The 17,724-nt window shown below is 38.1% G+C and overlaps 3 protein-coding genes across 3 annotated transcripts; 2 read left to right on the top strand and 1 right to left on the bottom strand.

Moving 5' to 3' along the window:
• Positions 1-173: 173 nt before the first annotated feature.
• LOC140777688 (GTP-binding nuclear protein Ran1B-like) lies at positions 174-4,203 on the top strand. The gene is made up of 8 exons (XM_073121976.1): positions 174-304; positions 409-478; positions 612-668; positions 757-874; positions 2,754-2,843; positions 2,935-3,114; positions 3,216-3,293; positions 3,828-4,203. Exons 1-8 carry the CDS (start codon positions 302-304, stop codon positions 3,895-3,897), a joined length of 666 nt encoding a protein of 221 aa, XP_072978077.1. The 5' UTR covers positions 174-301; the 3' UTR covers positions 3,898-4,203.
• A 1,147-nt stretch (positions 4,204-5,350) lies between these two features.
• On the bottom strand, positions 5,351-11,622 carry LOC140779940 (protein arginine N-methyltransferase PRMT10). The gene is made up of 8 exons (XM_073125284.1): positions 11,329-11,622; positions 11,051-11,243; positions 10,848-10,953; positions 9,305-9,494; positions 7,712-7,897; positions 7,544-7,627; positions 6,046-6,251; positions 5,351-5,597 (listed from the first exon to the last, which is right to left on the bottom strand). The coding sequence occupies exons 1-7, from the start codon at positions 11,518-11,520 to the stop codon at positions 6,075-6,077; spliced, it is 1,128 nt and encodes a 375-aa protein (XP_072981385.1). The 5' UTR covers positions 11,521-11,622; the 3' UTR covers positions 5,351-5,597; positions 6,046-6,074.
• Positions 11,623-12,779: 1,157 nt separating this feature from the next.
• LOC140777001 (probable receptor-like protein kinase At5g20050) lies at positions 12,780-14,988 on the top strand. Its single transcript, XM_073120900.1, has 2 exons — positions 12,780-13,231; positions 14,283-14,988. Exons 1-2 carry the CDS (start codon positions 12,780-12,782, stop codon positions 14,986-14,988), a joined length of 1,158 nt encoding a protein of 385 aa, XP_072977001.1.
• The last annotated feature ends 2,736 nt before the right edge of the window (positions 14,989-17,724 follow it).

Genomic DNA, 17,724 nt, shown 5'->3' with positions numbered 1-17,724 from the left:
TGTTTGGGCTGGAGAGATAAGAGGGCCCAGGAGAGAAGCCCAATTACGTGTAGCGGGTCCCAGGATCCACGTGTACCGCTCCGGTTGAAGCAACGCGGAAACCGGGGGCCTAAATCCAACGGTTGAGACGATCGCGTCAAGCTTAAGCTAAGGACACATCGCGTGGGATCGAAGCCCAGAACCCCACCTATAAATATTTTACTCCGAAACCTTCTCGCCTCGCCTCGCCTCGCCTCCATTTCAAAACCCTTGGATTCCTGAATCGAATCGGATCGAATCGAATCGAAGAAGCGAGACAGCGATGGTAAGTTTCCTTCCTCTTGATCTCAGTTTGGTAGAAATCTCTGGGCTTTGGGTTTTGGGGTTGGTCTCTGATGTCTTCTTGCTGCCTTATGATCCGTGCTCCAGGCTCTCCCCAACCAGCAGACCGTGGATTACCCTAGCTTTAAGCTCGTGATCGTTGGGGATGGTGGGACAGGTGACGCCATTTGACTCCTTTTTTTTTTCTTCTTGTTCTTCAAATTGGCGACTTTGTAGGGTTTCAGGTTTCAGGTAGATTTCTAGGGTTAGGGTTTTTGTTGGTTTCATGATGTGTTGTGTGTTTCGTACAGGGAAGACCACATTCGTCAAGAGGCATCTTACGGGAGAGTTCGAGAAGAAGTACGAACGTAAGAATCTGATCCATTCCTTGATGTCGAGCTATGTCTTGTTACTTATGGGTGTTTTGATTTTTACTTGTTTATTTGAATGTGGCAGCTACTATTGGTGTTGAAGTGCATCCGTTGGATTTCCACACAAACTGTGGGAAGATCCGCTTCTACTGCTGGGATACCGCTGGGCAGGAGAAGTTTGGCGGGCTTCGTGATGGATACTAGTGAGCATATTTTCTTTTTCTTGTTGCCTAAAAGTTTATCTTTTTCATGGTAAATTTGCATCTAAGTTGGAGGGCTAGAAGTGTCGTAATTTCATTTAAAAAAGTTACCTTGGGTGGATCTTATTCTTTTCTTTTTGGGCTTAGTTGCTCAATCTTATAACCTTAGCTCGCTTTTTTGGAATGAAAAAGAATTACGTTAAGTTACTTAAATGTCCTTTGTATGGTTTGGAACTCAGAAGCAAAAAGGAACATCTCAAGTTACAGCAGTTCTCCTATAATGGGATTGCTACGCTGCTCTTATCTCTTTTACACTGATAGGTTGTGGATGAAATGCATTTACACTTTTTATCATTGAGCATAAACGGCCTAAGTTCTGTTGATCACGAGTAGCGGATTGTTATAATTTGATGTACTTGATTCATGTGTTGTCAGCTGACTTAGATTTATTTTATGCTGAAGTATAATGGGTTATATCTCTAGTGTGCATTGTCATGGTGATCTTTGAGTCTTAATTTCCTTTGCTATGGAAGCATTTTGGAGCTGAATTTGTAGCTCACACTAAAAACAGCCAAAAGAATTGTTTAGAAAAGGGAATTCTGGTATATAAATCTATTTATACTGTGCGGTCCTGACAGTTTTGCAGCCTATATTATTCCATCTCACAGAAAGAGGTGGATTTTGACATTTTTTTATGAACTATTTTAGTTTATTATCCACTTTGTTTGGTTAATGTTGACAACTACATTCTTTAAGCTGGACAGGATTTCTTGTTTTGCCCTAACTATTTTTCTCTAATCCACGGCATCCATGAACTTCCTGTTCATTTGTTTTTTTTTCCCTTGTGATTGCATTTTCCAGGAGAGTGTGATTTGAGGAAAACCTAGGGTTTTAATTCAATCGTACCCATATTTTTTTCGTTCTTATTGTTATTCGTAGTACGCACAGTACTGCATTTTGGTTAACAACTCCACTAATTTCAGAATGCAATAGGCTATGCAATGTGATATTATACATACTTTGGTCTGTGGGTGGTGGCCCTATGACTGAACTAAATTGCTAGAATAGCACACTGGATTTGAGTGTAATCATGCATTACCTTGTCAGTAGAGCCAATAGGATTAATTATTTTTACTTGTCAAATGGCCCTTAACATTTCATAAGGATTCAAGCAAATTCTTGGGTAGATGTCAAGTGATATAGTACATTTTTTTTACTTGGAGTCTTCTTAGTTTTGTTCTGGCCAACTGCATTTTCTGACGTTATACACATACCAATGTTTGGTGATCTGCTCTTAAAGTCACATTTTCTTTGTCTTCATGCCGAATCATAGACAGCCTAGTAGCTGTTATATATAATTTTAGGCAATGTTTTTATGTGATTGGCTTGTAAGTTGTAACATGAGTTCCATTAGTACTTCTGGTGTATATGCATGCTCACTTTCCATTCTTGGCCCTACTGCACAGTGCTAGATCTGTTACTTCCATTTATGAGATAAACACTGCTTATTAAAAAAAAATTAATTAATCATTTCTTGCTTATGCCATCAGAAGTTAATGTATTTTGGCACTCAATGATCTGCTTGGTCTTGTCATATATGTTTTATTTGGTTTCAACCAGTATTTGTTTTATGATTTCTATGCTCCTTTATTAGAGATCCCATATCCGGTGTTTGAAGATTAGAGAGTTCTGATTTAGATTCGTTCTTAAGTCAAGGACAACTGGATGTTTTCTGAACTGTCTTTTGTTTGTATTTGCATGCTCGACTTTTTATAAATTAGTAAATATATTCCATCATTTGGTTGCTCTTGCATTTTTCTGGAACATTACTTCTGTCTGCATGTTTATGCTATGATGGTAACTTAAATTTCTCCTTTTCCAGCATCCATGGTCAATGTGCAATTATCATGTTTGATGTTACTGCAAGGCTTACATACAAAAATGTTCCTACATGGCACAGAGATCTATGTCGGTCAGTCTTGTTTGTCTTCTCTTTCTTATTTTTCCATAATAGCACACTTTCCTGTTCATATGTGATATTTTTATGCGGTTCAAAATGACAGGGTCTGTGAGAATATTCCCATTGTTCTATGTGGAAACAAAGTTGATGTGAAGAACAGGCAGGTAAAAGCGAAGATGGTCACATTTCACAGGAAGAAGAATCTTCAGTACTATGAGATATCTGCCAAGAGCAACTACAATTTTGAGAAGCCCTTTCTCTATTTAGCCAGAAAGCTTGCAGGGTAATTTAGTAAATTAGTTTTCTAAATTAATTTTACATATTCAATTTGTTGCAACTTGCCAGTGCTAGAAACTTTGGTGTAAGCTGATATGCCTTATGCAGGGATCCAAGTCTTCACTTTGTTGAGTCACCAGCTCTTGCTCCTCCTGAGGTCCATATTGACCTTGCTGCACAACAACAGTAAGTGAAACAGACTAGACTGTACTTTTCTAGAAATGTATATTAATAATGTAGTTAACATATACAACTAAGATAGAGATGATAATTAAATACTATTGAAGTAAAGATAGTATTTCTGAACTTTTGGGAATGGATGAATGAAGCAAACAGTCAGATTTTTGAAATAATTTGCAAATAAGGTCTGAATTTCTGTTGTAGAGTAATAGGATTATGCTCCAAATCCTAGCTGATATGAGGTGGAAATATGGTTAGTGAACAATACATATGATAGAGGCATTGGGCAATCATGAGATAATAGTTTTATATAGCTAGTTGGGAACTTGGGATACATCTGTGATATCATTGAAAATTTTCACGCCCGTAATGTTTTACTTTTTAAGCTGAAAACAGTAAAAGAAATGGACTTCGTAGGAAACTTCCAATGCACACTTCTAGTTATATAAAAGTGTATTTCAATCCTCCTCTTTTTCCTTCATCAAATTATCTTGCTCCGTTTTGTAAAATTGAGCTAAATTATTAAACCCTTTCCTCCAGGTATGAAGCTGAGATAGCAGCTGCAGCAGCACAGCCTCTTCCAGATGATGATGATGAAGCCTTTGATTGAGTAGGCATTGTCTAAAGAGTCATCTCAAGCTCAATGGAAAATAGTACTGTCGATCTCTCTCCATTTTGCTTGTTTATCTCTTACCCGGTGCTGAGTACCTCGGTTAGCAAATAGTAGTTTCGACTTGGGACTGCTGTATGTGATTGTCTTCTGTGTTTTAATTTGTTTTCGTTCAATTTTCTTGTCATGGTAATGTCACTTCCTAAGCTAAGAATGCGTCAAAAGTATTAGATTGCTGAAATTGTCATCCCTAAATCTAGCATTTAGCTAGTTATGAAATCATATTCTCATCTTTTGTTAGCCTAACTTTTATGCATATATTCCAGCAACTGTTTGGAGTGTTGCTTTCTTGTGTAACTTCCCCTGATGGTGAGTGTTACAGAAGTCTAAACTAATTCAGTTCGTCTACGCAAACTCTGGAAATGACCACCTCCTGGTTCAGAAGAAAAGAAAGAAGTTATGGGATAGAGTTCTGTAATAAGAGAAGGATTTGATCTGTTATTGGGATTTTCCATCTGGAGATGAGATCACTCAAAAGCCCATTTGAAGAATGTAATAACCTTTTATACATATTCTGCCCCATTTAAATCCAAGATAATCTCTCAATCTCTTCACATTATTAAACCACAATGGCCTGAAATTCCACCTCCACACTAGAAGGGAACAATAACTAGACAGTGAAAGGGATTCGGTGCTCACAACAGAGAATTTCTTTCAGAAATTAGGCATTAATCTTTCATAGATATTTTAATTTTCCTTTATTACAGTTCATCTTCTAGTCACATGAGGTCCAGAATTAGTATAGGTTAACCAATTTCCAGTGAAACAGTGGGGATTTCATTCTCTTCTTTGTTCTTTATTTTTTCGGTTTTTGAGAATGCTAGGTGTATTTTGATGGATATGTTTGATAAGCCTTTAAGGCCAGGATATTTTAGAAATAGATTTAAATTAAAAAGGGGAAGAATATAAAAGCTTCAGAAAAATGTTCAAGGGTTTGAATACGACAAATTTAAATTTCTACAGATTACAATATATAAATAGGGTTGTACTTAATCAATCCAGGCTTCGTTCAAGCTTGCCTTGAAATTAAGCTTCAAACCTAACCCAAATAATCAAGCTTGAATTAATTAGATCCAATTCAATCCTATTTCTATTCTATTTCGAGCCGATAAACTAATTCAAATTTATTTCAAATCAATCATAATTGAAATCTAAATCAAGCTTAAATAGAATCTTAAATGGTCTACAGCTATAAAATCAAATCAAACAAACAACGGAATTAGATCTTATTATTATTGTTATTATTATAGCTATTATTATCCTGATCGAACAGGTTGGGTTTGTGCTTAAGCTTCACTTAAAATTAGTTTCGAGCTTGATCCAATCGAGCAGAACTCATTATTTTGACAGCCCTGAATATTAGTTGAAATAGTGTGCATTGCAAAATCAAGAATCATCAACAATTTCCCAGGCTAAGCCATCTTAAGAATACATTAAATTCACAGTAGGAGGCAAATTTCCGAGCACCTCAAGAGGTGGTAAAATACAGAAAAAAGAGAACAAAATAGCAAAACTGGAAGCGGAAGGGATCACCGTTGCCGACATGTTGAGATGAAATAGTTTCAATAGAAGACATAGTGCACACTAGTAGACAAATACACTTTTCTGGTTGGGGGTGGATTACCTGGAATCCAAGTTCCCTGTTGCACAACCAACAAACAAACCATGTTACACAAACTTGTCGTCTAAGTGAAAATTTTGATTGCAGAATATATTTGAAAGGGAAAATTGGAAGTTGATGAAAGCATGCCAATAATGGAGAAAAAAGAAACATTAAAGTAGGCTTAACTATTGCATTTTGGCATTCCCAGAAAAAGGTGTCAGAGAAAGAGAAAAGAAACATTGATTGAAAAAATTCTCAAGTTACTCGGTATGGAATAAATAATATCATTTTATCTCATGTGATAATGCATAAATCTAAAGACAAACTTTCTAGCTTCACAATGAAGTCGTTTCATGAAGACAACAGGAAGTCCAAAAAAAAAATGAAGTTCCAAGTTTCTATTGAAAAAGAGATTCTTCAGTTACTAAATTCAAGGACCAGTGATTCATCGCGAAAGGGTGAAAACTATATATACTGAAACATACCTGTCTTACTGCACTGAAACTAACTTTTCCTACTCTATAGAGATCTTGGATGTGACAGGTGGAAACCGCTTGCCAGATGACTGCTGTAATTCACAGGTGAACTCCACATCCATCAGACGATGATTTTCTTTAGAGCGACTCATCGTGAAAGAGATCATAACTTTATCCCCTTCATTAACTCTAAAAGGAGGATGCAGCATGAAAACCTGCTCAAAATGTTGTAGAATGTTAATGTATGCTGCATTTTACAAGTAAATTTATCACCTATAACTCTTCCATGGAACTCTAGCAAACTCAGGATTTCATAGTTGGGCATGGGTATTACTACATGAATATTGACACTTCCTCTTGCAATAATATTGCAAGAATGTAGTGCTTTGCAAACCAAACCTGAAAAACATTGATACTTTCACTTGGAAACTTTAACACAATTAATTCCTCCAAAATGAACTTTTTTAACACGTTATGTTCTTATAGAACTTAGCTACAAATTTCTCAAAAAGAAAAAAGAACAAAATAGTTTAGCTACAACTTGTGGCACGTAGATAGTCTTCAGATCTAATACTGAACATACCTTATGACAATAATTATGTCCACAAGGTATGCCTCTTTTGGTTATTATTGTAAATGACTAGAGTATGCCACATGCAATGCTCGTGCTTCTATTCCTTATAATATTAAGACTGTAGGATCAGCTCTGGAATGTTACAGTCTCCCTGTTGATAATCTTTGTAAATAAAACATCCAGCTTATAAACATGTTCTGGCCTCACTATATTCTTGTAGAACAAACTCTAATGAGCTTCTTATAAATTTGGACCTAAACCACTAATAGAAAAACTCCCTCTGGTAGCAGCTCTATCTAAAGAAATAAGATTCATGCTCCAAAACTAGCATGATTTTATCCTTCAGATTGTAAACCAGAGGTTGCTACTCAAACATCATTATCTAGTACTTGAAACATCTATTCTAGTGTACCAGTATACTAACTGATCGATTTGATAGTGGATCGAGTAAACAAGCACAAGACTCCCAACAATGTAGTGCGTAGGGAGAGAAAGATGAACAGACAGGCTACCCTCATAGATTAAGAGGTTGTTCCAGCGACTGCCTGCCATTACAAGGTGCATGATGGCAAGCCTTCCTGTCAAACTAAGGTGTTCTTGTATTAATGAGGTAAAATAACTATTGACAACTATAAAAAGGTAGAAAAAAAAAAGTTCAGTGCCCAAATGAAACATTCATCTTAGAAGCGATGCACTGTATGCTCAAGGCCATTTATTGCTTGACCTCCATTAGTTTTCTTCAAGAAGATGGAAAAATAATTGTAGAAACTTAAAGTTGCAATGAAGAGGAAGATCACAGTGGATTACTGTTATATGGAAACATGATACTTAAATAAAAGTCTAGTTCCATGTCCAAGTGACAACAAAAAGGGTGCCAACAGCCTAAGCAACGCCAAACAACAACAAGCAATACTGTATGCTAAGAAAAGTCACCTGTTGTCCCCAATGAGTACCACCATTGGTACTGGGAGCAGTAGTCAATTCAATTTCTTGCATCGCCGGGTTATGTGTGCTACCCTAGAACAAACAACAAACATACGAGTAAATGCAACTAATCGTTTCACAAAATAGTCCTCCATAAACTTAACAGGGCAAACATACTCGAAAATGAACATCAAACCACCCAGCATATCCAGAGAGTCTCGTCCGGTCCATATTGATCGGTATAGTAAATTGTGCAGCAACATTACGGATTTCCTCTATTGTGGCTGTCAAACAATCAATTTCTTTTATGATAGCAGCAGTCCCTATCACTTGATCTGGATGAAGGTTACTCCACAATGATGTCTGCAAAAAAGCAATTACATGCACGTTTACAAGTTCATATACCATGAATTGAAGGATAATCTCAAAAAGAAATGTTAATTCTCTAGCCTATAAAACAAAAGGAACTAGAGACTAGAGAGCCACATTATCAAAGAAGTATAACAATAGACAAGGGAAAGTATTCCTGACATTTTCTTCGAAACAAATACCAAAAAGTTCAGAATGTATGCTGATCTTTTCACCAGTAACTATTTGATACCACAGAAAGAATAAAAGGAATGAAGTGATATCCAAAGGAAGTCATAAACTATAGAAAGAAAAAATTGCAAGCATACAAAAAAATACCAATCATTTGGGTGGATGTACATATTCACAATTTTATTTTATATACATATATATATATATATATGATATGAATTTTTCATCAGTAAAGGTATTGAGTACTGTTATAGTCAGTAAAGGTATTGAGTACTGTTATAGACATAAGGATTAGTAAAAGTACTTATTGCTTCAGCTTATATGCAGAAATTTGAGTAATAAGATGGCATTCTTGCTTTTCTTAGACTATTCCCGCTTGAGTCAAAAAGACGTGAACTTTTGAGGGCAAGATACATCCTCCGGCCATCCACCCCAAAACACCATCAAATGGTGCGATGATGCTTTTGGGTATGGGCCGATCATCGATGAGGCAGCGGGGTAGGGAGAGGGCATCAACATTGTCGCCACGGCCTCGTCGGAAGAAGCCCTCGCCGGTGGTGGGGAGAATTGCACCACGGCCTCGCAAAACTTCCGCCGTGGCCGGAGCAGAGCTCTCAAACCACCATCCTCGACTGCACCGATCACGCCCCGCCACAGCTTCAATGAGGACACTCGGTGTGGCTCCGGTGACGACGCCCGGTGAAGACGCTTGAGCGTGAAGATGAGTTTCAGTGATGAGTGGTGACCTATGAGGCAGTGAAAAGGGTTTGGGGTTTTGGGGTTTCAATGGTGACGGTTTTGGGTGTAGGGAGATAGCACCGATGGGTTTTGGTAGATGGAGTTGGATTAGGGTTTTTTTATTTATAGAATCATATTAACTGTTGAATCTAAGATCCAACAATTCTTTAACTTTATATATATATAAATATATTTGAGCCTAATCGAGCTGGGCCCTTAACAAGCCGAGCCAGCGAACCTCCCAAGCCCACGGGCTTTTTTGACAGCTCTAATCTGATCATTAGTAGAACAATAATTCAGTCATTCTCTGGAGATATCGAGAGATATTTTACTAAAACATGAAAAGAAACATTGATGGTGTAGGTTATAGTATAGCCTTTCAAGAAATAGAACTGTTACACAAATGATTTTGCACATAGATCACATCAGCTATCAAAGCATTATTCAAGAACAAGTATGTATTTGTAATTCCTAAATAAACTTCCTGCATACCTTCAAATAGTATTTCTCATGTTCTTCACGATAGGCCTTTGTCAGCACATTCATGTTGACCCCATAGTGAGATTCAGTCTCATCAATAAAGTTATACCAATCACTCATTGCATGTTCAAAATCATCCATTTTCTGATCACCTAAACCAGTTCTGATAGGTGCTACCCACATGCGAGCATGACTAGGATACCTGCAAAACCAAATGTCTGTCAGTTACATGTCTACTAGCTGAGATTGTTATGAGGTAAACAACCAATTTTTCATCTAGCAAAGCAGGAAAAGCATAGTCCGAACTAGAACTTAGGAGAGAAAGTATGAAGACACATGCAAAGATACTTCAACCTCAAGGATGTAAAACTAAAATGTCCCAAAAACCTAATTAACAACAACTTTAAGAACAATGGAACATAAGCATAGTTTGAAGTCTCAGCTTGGGTTTCAACTTAGTTAAAAAACAAAATGTTTTAGTCAATTTCGGTTGGTTTCGACTCTAGTATTGTTGTATCAGTTTCAAACTTCTTTCGATAAATAGTCTTCTTTATTTTATTTTCTTATTTTATTTTTAATGCATCACACAAAATCTAACAATATTTAACCAATGGGATTTGATATTGAGTCAGATATAAGTTGGATTCAAGTCATATCTATTAAATCGTACATTAAAAAAAATATTATTATGGTACTTCTGGTTGGATGCTACTTTCAGAGGAGAGTTTCGTATCGGATAGGATTGAAATGCAAAGTTTGGGCAAAAAGTCTTGGTTTAGGACAAAACTTCAAACAAGTGATGTAACACTCATGCTAATCGTTGGCATCTCTCCTACTATGAACTCGCATGATTAAAGTGGATTACTAACAACAAAACCGTATATCAGCAATTCTCAATCACATTATCAAACTTGAGGTGCATGCAAATCTGGTTAAATTTTTCCATCTGGGCAGGGCAACCTGCCACTAAGAGCTGAAGCTAAAGCTAGCTAAAAAATTTAATAAGATGAAAAAGGGCAAGTGAATCAGATCCATGCTGACCATCAGATAAATTCACATTCTATTGAATTTATGATTGACTAAGTGCTCAAGTGATCAACAATTGTGATGTTGAGCGGCACATTATGTGTCAATGAACTAGTACAACACAAAGAACTCATCCTCAATAACCATGCTGAGTTGATAGCCTCTGTTCCAAAGGAAAATTAAAGGGGAACAAAGCAGAGAGAGAGAGAAAGAGAGTCTAACCTTTTCAGCTGAGTGGGCAACATATGTTGAGTTTATAAAGCAACACAAACGTTGTAAAATGCAGTTCATTGCCGCCATGCATAGGGCTTAGCCCACATAGGGGCATATTAATTATTGACGCTCTAGTATACTATTTCCAGGTTTACCAACCATTGCTAGGGATACAAGATAAGCCATTCGTTAAGTTTCTTACAAGAAAATTACAAATTTACACCTGACCAAAAGGCATATAAATGCAGACATCAAACTATAAAATAAATCTAAATGCAATAAACCAAAAGAAAGTAGAAAACATCAACTGACTTACATTACGCCATTTGGCTTCAACCAGCGATCTCGTGCACATATCACCGAATCAAACATCGACTCTCTTAAAAGAAAATATCCCATCCATTCTGAGATTATAACGTCAACTGCAAACAAAAGCAAAACCCCAATCAACAAATGAAAATCTCATCTTTCAAACGCAAAAATAAAGGTACCCATAAGTTAATACATGTCTACACTAGCCTTTCTCAGGCAAGGTGATGTCCTCAATCGAGCCCTCAATGACTTCAACAACATCTTCAACACTATTCCCCTTGACGAGCTCGCGGGCGTGTTCCGCCATCTTGGTAGCTTCGACGGCGTACACCTTCTTCGCACCAGCTTGTGCAGACCAAATCGCGAGAATGCCGCTACCCGTCCCCACATCCAACACAACCTTTTCCCACAAACCCAACAAAATTAAACCATGAATCCCGCTTAAAATCAGGACTCTAAGGAGGATGAAGAGATAAAAGTTGGACCTTGTCACGGAAATGGTGCTTGTTCTGGAACACGGCGTTGTAGTAGGCGTCCATGCGGACGCGGTCGGAGAGCATCTCCTTCTGGTGGTAGAGGTACGCGTATGTGCAGAAGTAGTTGGCGAAGTCGACACCCTTGTCAACGGCAGGTCCGCCGCCGGGGCCAGTGGCGTTGCCGTTCCCTCTGCTCCCCATGGAAGACGAAGGCGGAGGAGGAGGAAGAAGAAGAGGGAGAAGAAGTGGGGTGCGGAGGGAAAGAGGAAGGAGGTGATGCAGAGGGGGTTTTGTTACTACTTTAGGGCTTCGTTGGGGGCGCGAATTGGGAATTGATTCGAGTCTACTGGGTTTTTCTACCACCGTCTGATCTGAATCGAACGGTATATTTATTAGTTCGAGGACTCTAAGAGAAGATGGTGATTGGAAAGCGATGCAATTAAAATTAATTTAAAATAACTATTGTTCTATTTTCCAAAACTATTTAAGTCTTAATTTTCTTTCTAAGAAAATTTAATTGTTTTATTTTACATTTAATACTGGTTTAATTTTCCTTAATTAAAAAAAGTACCATTAACACCCTGTTTTAGAAGTGACACTATCTTTCTAATTTAAGCATATAATAAATATTTATTATATGTTAAGAAACCATTGCAAGTCTTTCCAACGACCAACTTGAGCTTCAATTCTTCTCTTATTCAAACATTCATATCCACCCTCTTAATTTTTTTTAGTACCCATATAGAAAAATATTAAATAATTATTTTATCCTAAGCTTAACTCCTTTTCTTTTCTCTATAATAAAGGTAAAAATCTAACTTTACTCATATATTATTCTTACCCAAAAAAAATAATAAAACCTAACAGAAATAATTAATATAATTAGGAGGGTTAACATGTCACGAAAAATATATATATAAATGAGCAACAGTTTAGAGACTCAAGGTGTAATTATGCTTAAATAAAACTAAGATGATGTATGTGAGAATCTATCATCTGTCCACAACTAATCATTGGAAATAGTCCAATCAAACATCTCTAAATACGATAATTAATAAATCCTCTTTAATAACTCGTAATAAGTCTTCTCTTGTTAAAAAACTTAAAACCACGTGGATCGCCAACAGAGAACGTACCATTTTGTAATAAAGTTCGACGATCCCAAAAGTCAAATACAACAACACCAAGAGGAGTTCTCTCTTCTCTTCTTGTCTCCTCCTCCTCTCCAAGAACACAAAGAATTTAAACTCACCATGAGAAATGAACAGCAATCTTCCACCTTCGATGACCCTCCTCCATTAATAGAAGAATCCAAAGCAACCAAAATCTTAGCTATCTCATCTCTCTCCATCCTCTTCATCTTATTAGTAATCCTCTTCTCGTGCTTGGGTCCATCTAAAACTTTCTTCATCATATCTACGTCCATCGTCTTCATCTCCATCATCTTTCTAATAGCATGGATGTTACGCCGCGACACGTACACGACAAGAGTACGTACCGTTTCATCTCTTGACTCCATGCAGCTCCGTTTCCAGTATAGCTTCCTCCGAAAGGTCGCCGGCCTGCCGGAGAGGTTCTCGTACAAGGCCCTCGCCGCCGCCACCGACGGCTTCCAGTCCTTGCTCGGCCGCGGCGCGTCCGGGATGGTGTTTAAGGGGATACTGGACGACGGGACTCCGGTGGCCGTGAAGTGCATCGAGTGCGCCGAGCACGGCGAGGAGGAGTTCCGGACCGAGGTGGCCGCCATCGCCGGAGCGCAGCATATCAACCTCGTGCGGCTCCTCGGCTATTGCCTCGTCTCCGGGGGGCCGAACTATCTTGTTTATGAGTATATCCATAATGGGTCGTTGGACAAATGGATATTTGCGGATGGTAATGGTGATGATAGCAGATGCTTGCCATGGAGATATAGGTATATTCTTTAATTCAATCTCTATCTTATCTTCTTCTATAACAGGTTAATTATGTGAAGTAGATTTATTTGATTTGGAATTCTGGGTTCGTTTGGCTGGTGCGTAGCTAACTCTCTTTTATTAATAGATAATACTCAGACACCACTTTATCTCTAGAAATATGCATAATTATGGTCAAGGTGCATAACTTAGATGGATGAGAGATTGTGATAATATTATCACACACCCATTTTCTAACCAAAATAGACATAAATTTCTGATTCGCATTTAAGAAGACTTATACACGCTATTCAAACATGGCCCTAGTTCTTCAAGTCTACCATTATTTCAATTGAGTTCAGTAGATTTGAAAAGATTTCAATAAGTATAATGAAATTCGATAATTTTGAGGTCGATGAAATATATTTCCTAGTTAAGCTAATTTTTCAAATCTCAAAATTCATAAAACATGAAAGTAAGACCTAATAAAATGAAATTTTGCTTCTAATATTATGTAGATTTCAATTCCATTATCTTCTAATTAGCACAATCCAAATCAAAATGGAAATTCATATAAAATTGGTCCCCAGAATTAGTTAATTGCCCAATGACATGGATATTGAATTAAATGGTAAATTTCTGAAGAATTCAAACTCAATATCTCCTATCTTTTGCTCGTATTATAGTTAACACCATCATTAATTCTAACCTAACAACAACCAACAGATTATGTCCCTTTCAAAAAGAAGAAGAAGAAGAAGAAGAAGAAATCACCTTTCTAATTACTCCTTCGATATCAAGACTAGTCCCCTATGCAATTTTATCTTTGTCGACCAAGAAAAAGAGGCTTATATTGTATAAGAATTTTGGAATTTGAATCATATCAGTATTAGTTCAAATGGGACAGTACTAGATTTCTGCTTATCTTCTTAAAAAAATATCCTACATGACTTAGAGGTATTTTTGAGATAATAAAAGCAAAATGATCGCCTTGTTACTACTAACTACTCATATGGAAGAGTGGTAATAGTATAATTTATAGAATTCCCCAATCTTTTATATTCTAAACAGGTATCAAGTTGCCATAGACGTAGCCAAAGCTCTTGCATATTTGCACCATGACTGCCGTTCAAGGGTGCTCCACCTCGACGTCAAGCCGGAGAACATACTACTCGACGAGGGCTTCCGCGCCGTAGTATCGGATTTTGGGTTGTCGAAGTTGATGAAGAGGGACGAGAGTAGAGTGATCACGACTGTAAGGGGAACCAAAGGCTACTTGGCGCCGGAATGGCTATTAGGTGTTGGTGTAACGGAGAAGTCCGACATATATAGCTATGGAATGGTCTTGTTCGAGTTAGTCGCTGGTCGTCGTAGCTTTTGTTTGATAGGAAATGGTGAGTGGTCTTATCTTCCAAGAATCATGGCGGATAAGGTGAAGGAAGGGAAGGTTATGGAGGTGGTGGATGAGAGGTTGATGACAGAAGGCACAGTGGAAGAGAAGCAACTGATGAGTATTACTTTTGTGGCTATGTGGTGTATTCAAGAGAATGCTTGCTTGAGGCCGAGCATGGCGAGAGTCGTCGACATGCTCGAGGGGCGGATGGCCGTCGACGCGCCGCCAAAGCCCGAGATGACTCTTCTGGACTTGCTGTCAATTGATCAAACAGATGGTGACGATGGCCCGTTTGGAGTGCATCGTGGCAGCTCGCCAGCGAAGTTGCCAGCGGCATTGTCGTCGGGCTACACGTTTGCGATGTCTACGATATCCGGCCGGTAGCAGCGGCCGCCTTTGGTGCTGAAGACAAGGAGAGGGTAGAAGTTGAAACTAACAGTGTGATTGTGTGCTAAATTGTTGGATTTGTTCTTACTAAATTTGTTGAAGTTTACAATGGTGGAAGGTATTTGAGTCTACTCCTTTTAACCGGTGGTGGTGGAAATCATGCATATGCTTACAGTGCTTACTATCTTCCAGTCATATGAAAGCTGAGAGAAGTGGTAAGAGCGATAAAAGAAAGAGGTGTTAACGAGTAGTCTTTTCCTGAAGAAGTTTGGTAGTAGATCTTTACACTAAAATAGATCTCTCCTTGATACCTATGGCTGGCATTTACAGGTATATTTCGCTCAAGACGACTTTGGTCATGGAGATAGAATAAAATGAAACAAATAAGAGAGGTAGTATAGTTTCAAAGTCTAATTAACAAGACAATTGTGGCCATGGCCATGAGCATACTTCTATTGACAAATTGAACGTTTCTAGCCTCCAGAGAAGGGAGGGCAACTTGGCTTGTCAAATAATATGACAAATATATGACAACTGATTAGTTTGAACAGTCTAATGCATTGGTGCACTCTCACTATCTATAAAAAAAGCTTGTGCTGTTGTGCAATAACGTTATGATAGACTACAGCATGCCTAATGAATTACTTAGAATTAAGCTCATAATCTAACTTATCATCATCACGTTTGTAGGTCTTGGTAAAACATTACCATGATTCGATCGACACGGAAAAAGAGAAACACGAAATGCTATTATTACAGAACTTGAAGCTCAAGAAAGTTACAGACAGCAACTTACAGGCATCAACTATCCTCATTGCACTGTCCATTTTATTTTGCCATGCAAAACAAAACTTGTTCACTTGTTTCCTATTGACAAGAATATACTACTCTTCACATACAACAGCTCTGGCCAAAACATCTCTAAGTGCCTGACGTTCTTGAGCTTAATTTGATGGTGGATGATGGAGAAACAGCACTAATGTCTGCCAACTTGATCTATAAGACAAGAGAAATGTCATTGAAACTATCCTTACTGTTTCAGTCATGCACCATCCTGATTGCTGTCACTTGTTGTGTCTGTGAGCAAATCCTTAAGTTCGCCCGTCTGAAAAGAAAGCAAAACCAAAATATTTAGCTAGATAAAAAGAAAACACAAGATCATGGCATTATCCACAAAGATGAATTCATTTACCTGGTGCATATTAAGGACAATATCAGATCCACCAACAGATTCTCCCTTAGACATTGTGGAAATTTTGGCCAGTTACTGCAGAAAATGGAAAGAATGTAACTTTAGAAAATAAGCTTGGAAAGAAGTTGATGAAATTGTGACCTTGAATTCTCCAAAATTTATGTTCCCGTGGGATTAATCACAATCATTCATTCACATGGTCACACGAATTTAGGACTAATTTTGTAAATAAGACAATACACCCAAAATATTCTCAGTCCTGGTATGTTACCAAAATTTTATATTAAGAAATCAAAACAAATTGATGAGATAATGTAAATATCCGAGGAAAAGACAATTTGAAGGCCCCTTAACTCTATTTCTATGGTGTAATAGAGTAGGTTAATATAGATGATCAGTACTATGATATATTAGTCTACCAGCAAAACACCTTCTGTAGAATATATACAAAAAGAACAAGTGTGTGTTTGTGTTTTAGTTTAGTAGCACGATAAAAAAATTATTTCAAAGACTATCAATTCGAAGTTAGGTACCTAATAATAAACACTTTTTATTGTAAACTTTGATATGCAAATGTTATGTGTAGGTGCAATATATACATCTAAATATCAGATACATGACACAGCTCTATCGAATATCAACCCCAGTAAGCTGATGTCGTGTTTTATCTAGATCCTAATATACACCTAAAGGCTAGGGCTTTATTAACTCGTCATATACTTCTATTATGGTCCAGCTTGGAAGGGGTCGAGTTGGTTTAGTCATTAAGTCTATTTCTATTCATGCACTTGGATTGAGTTAGTGTATTTCAGCTTTACTTGGACGAGGAGTCACTTGAGTCATAAGTAGCTACTATATGAGATGTGATGAGCACCCAAGTGAAGGAAAAAAGAAAACTGCCCTAACTTTCCTCTCTCTCTCGCATCTCCTCTAGCAACCGACGACGCCCATAGACCGAGGTAGCTACACCTCTTTCTCCTCCTCAATGAAACTCTTTCCTCCTCTCCACTACTTCTTCCTTTATACTCTCTCTCTCTCCCACCTCACCCCTAGTACCTAACTTAGCTCCTAACCCAACTCATCCCTAGCCTAGGCTACAACCTCCTCATTGGAGTCATTCCCTCATTCCCCCACAGCCTTCCCTCGCAGCCCACAACATCCTCTCACTACCGCAGGCCTACAACACCACCCTAACGCCTCCAACCCTCATCAACTATAGCATCCTTCTACTGAGCTCACCTTGAAACTAGCCTTCCATTTCCAAGCTCCACCTCCTCAAGCTTTAGTCCACCAGCTTCAGCCGCAAGCCTCCCTTGCATCGAGCCTTATCTGCCCATCTCCACCAACCACCACAAAAGTGGCATCAAAGCTGAGCCCTTCCTTAGACCATGACAACCACAAGATTGGTAGTGAATAAAAGGGCTACAACAAAGACACCACCTGAGGGAGAACTCCCACTAGGTGTTGCTGTTCCGATGAAGGCTGAGGCCTTCTCAAGTGTGTCGAACATGCCACTGGCGGGAGGAGCTCCACAGCAGGAG

Source organism: Typha angustifolia, chromosome 15, assembly GCF_048772165.1.
Source record: "Typha angustifolia cultivar Huaian chromosome 15, ASM4877216v1, whole genome shotgun sequence".
Lineage (NCBI taxonomy): Eukaryota > Viridiplantae > Streptophyta > Magnoliopsida > Poales > Typhaceae > Typha > Typha angustifolia.
Note: the sequence above shows the minus strand (reverse complement) of the source record. Positions and strands in the feature narration are given on the sequence as shown.

Excerpts from the sequence above, each read along its gene's own strand:
- LOC140777688 (XM_073121976.1), top strand. Across the intron at positions 479-611 it reads CGTTGGGGATGGTGGGACAG|GGAAGACCACATTCGTCAAG; the intron begins GTGACGCCATTT and ends TGTTTCGTACAG. Across the intron at positions 875-2,753 it reads GGGCTTCGTGATGGATACTA|CATCCATGGTCAATGTGCAA; the intron begins GTGAGCATATTT and ends CTCCTTTTCCAG.
- LOC140779940 (XM_073125284.1), bottom strand. The coding sequence starts at position 11,520 with ATGGGGAGCAGAGGGAACGGCAACGCCACTGGCCCCGGCGGCGGACCT. Across the intron at positions 10,954-11,050 it reads CATCACCTTGCCTGAGAAAG|TTGACGTTATAATCTCAGAA; the intron begins GCTAGTGTAGAC and ends TTTTGTTTGCAG. Across the intron at positions 7,898-9,304 it reads ATGAGAAATACTATTTGAAG|ACATCATTGTGGAGTAACCT; the intron begins GTATGCAGGAAG and ends GCTTTTTTGCAG.
- LOC140777001 (XM_073120900.1), top strand. The coding sequence starts at position 12,780 with ATGTTACGCCGCGACACGTACACGACAAGAGTACGTACCGTTTCATCT. Across the intron at positions 13,232-14,282 it reads TGCTTGCCATGGAGATATAG|GTATCAAGTTGCCATAGACG; the intron begins GTATATTCTTTA and ends TATTCTAAACAG.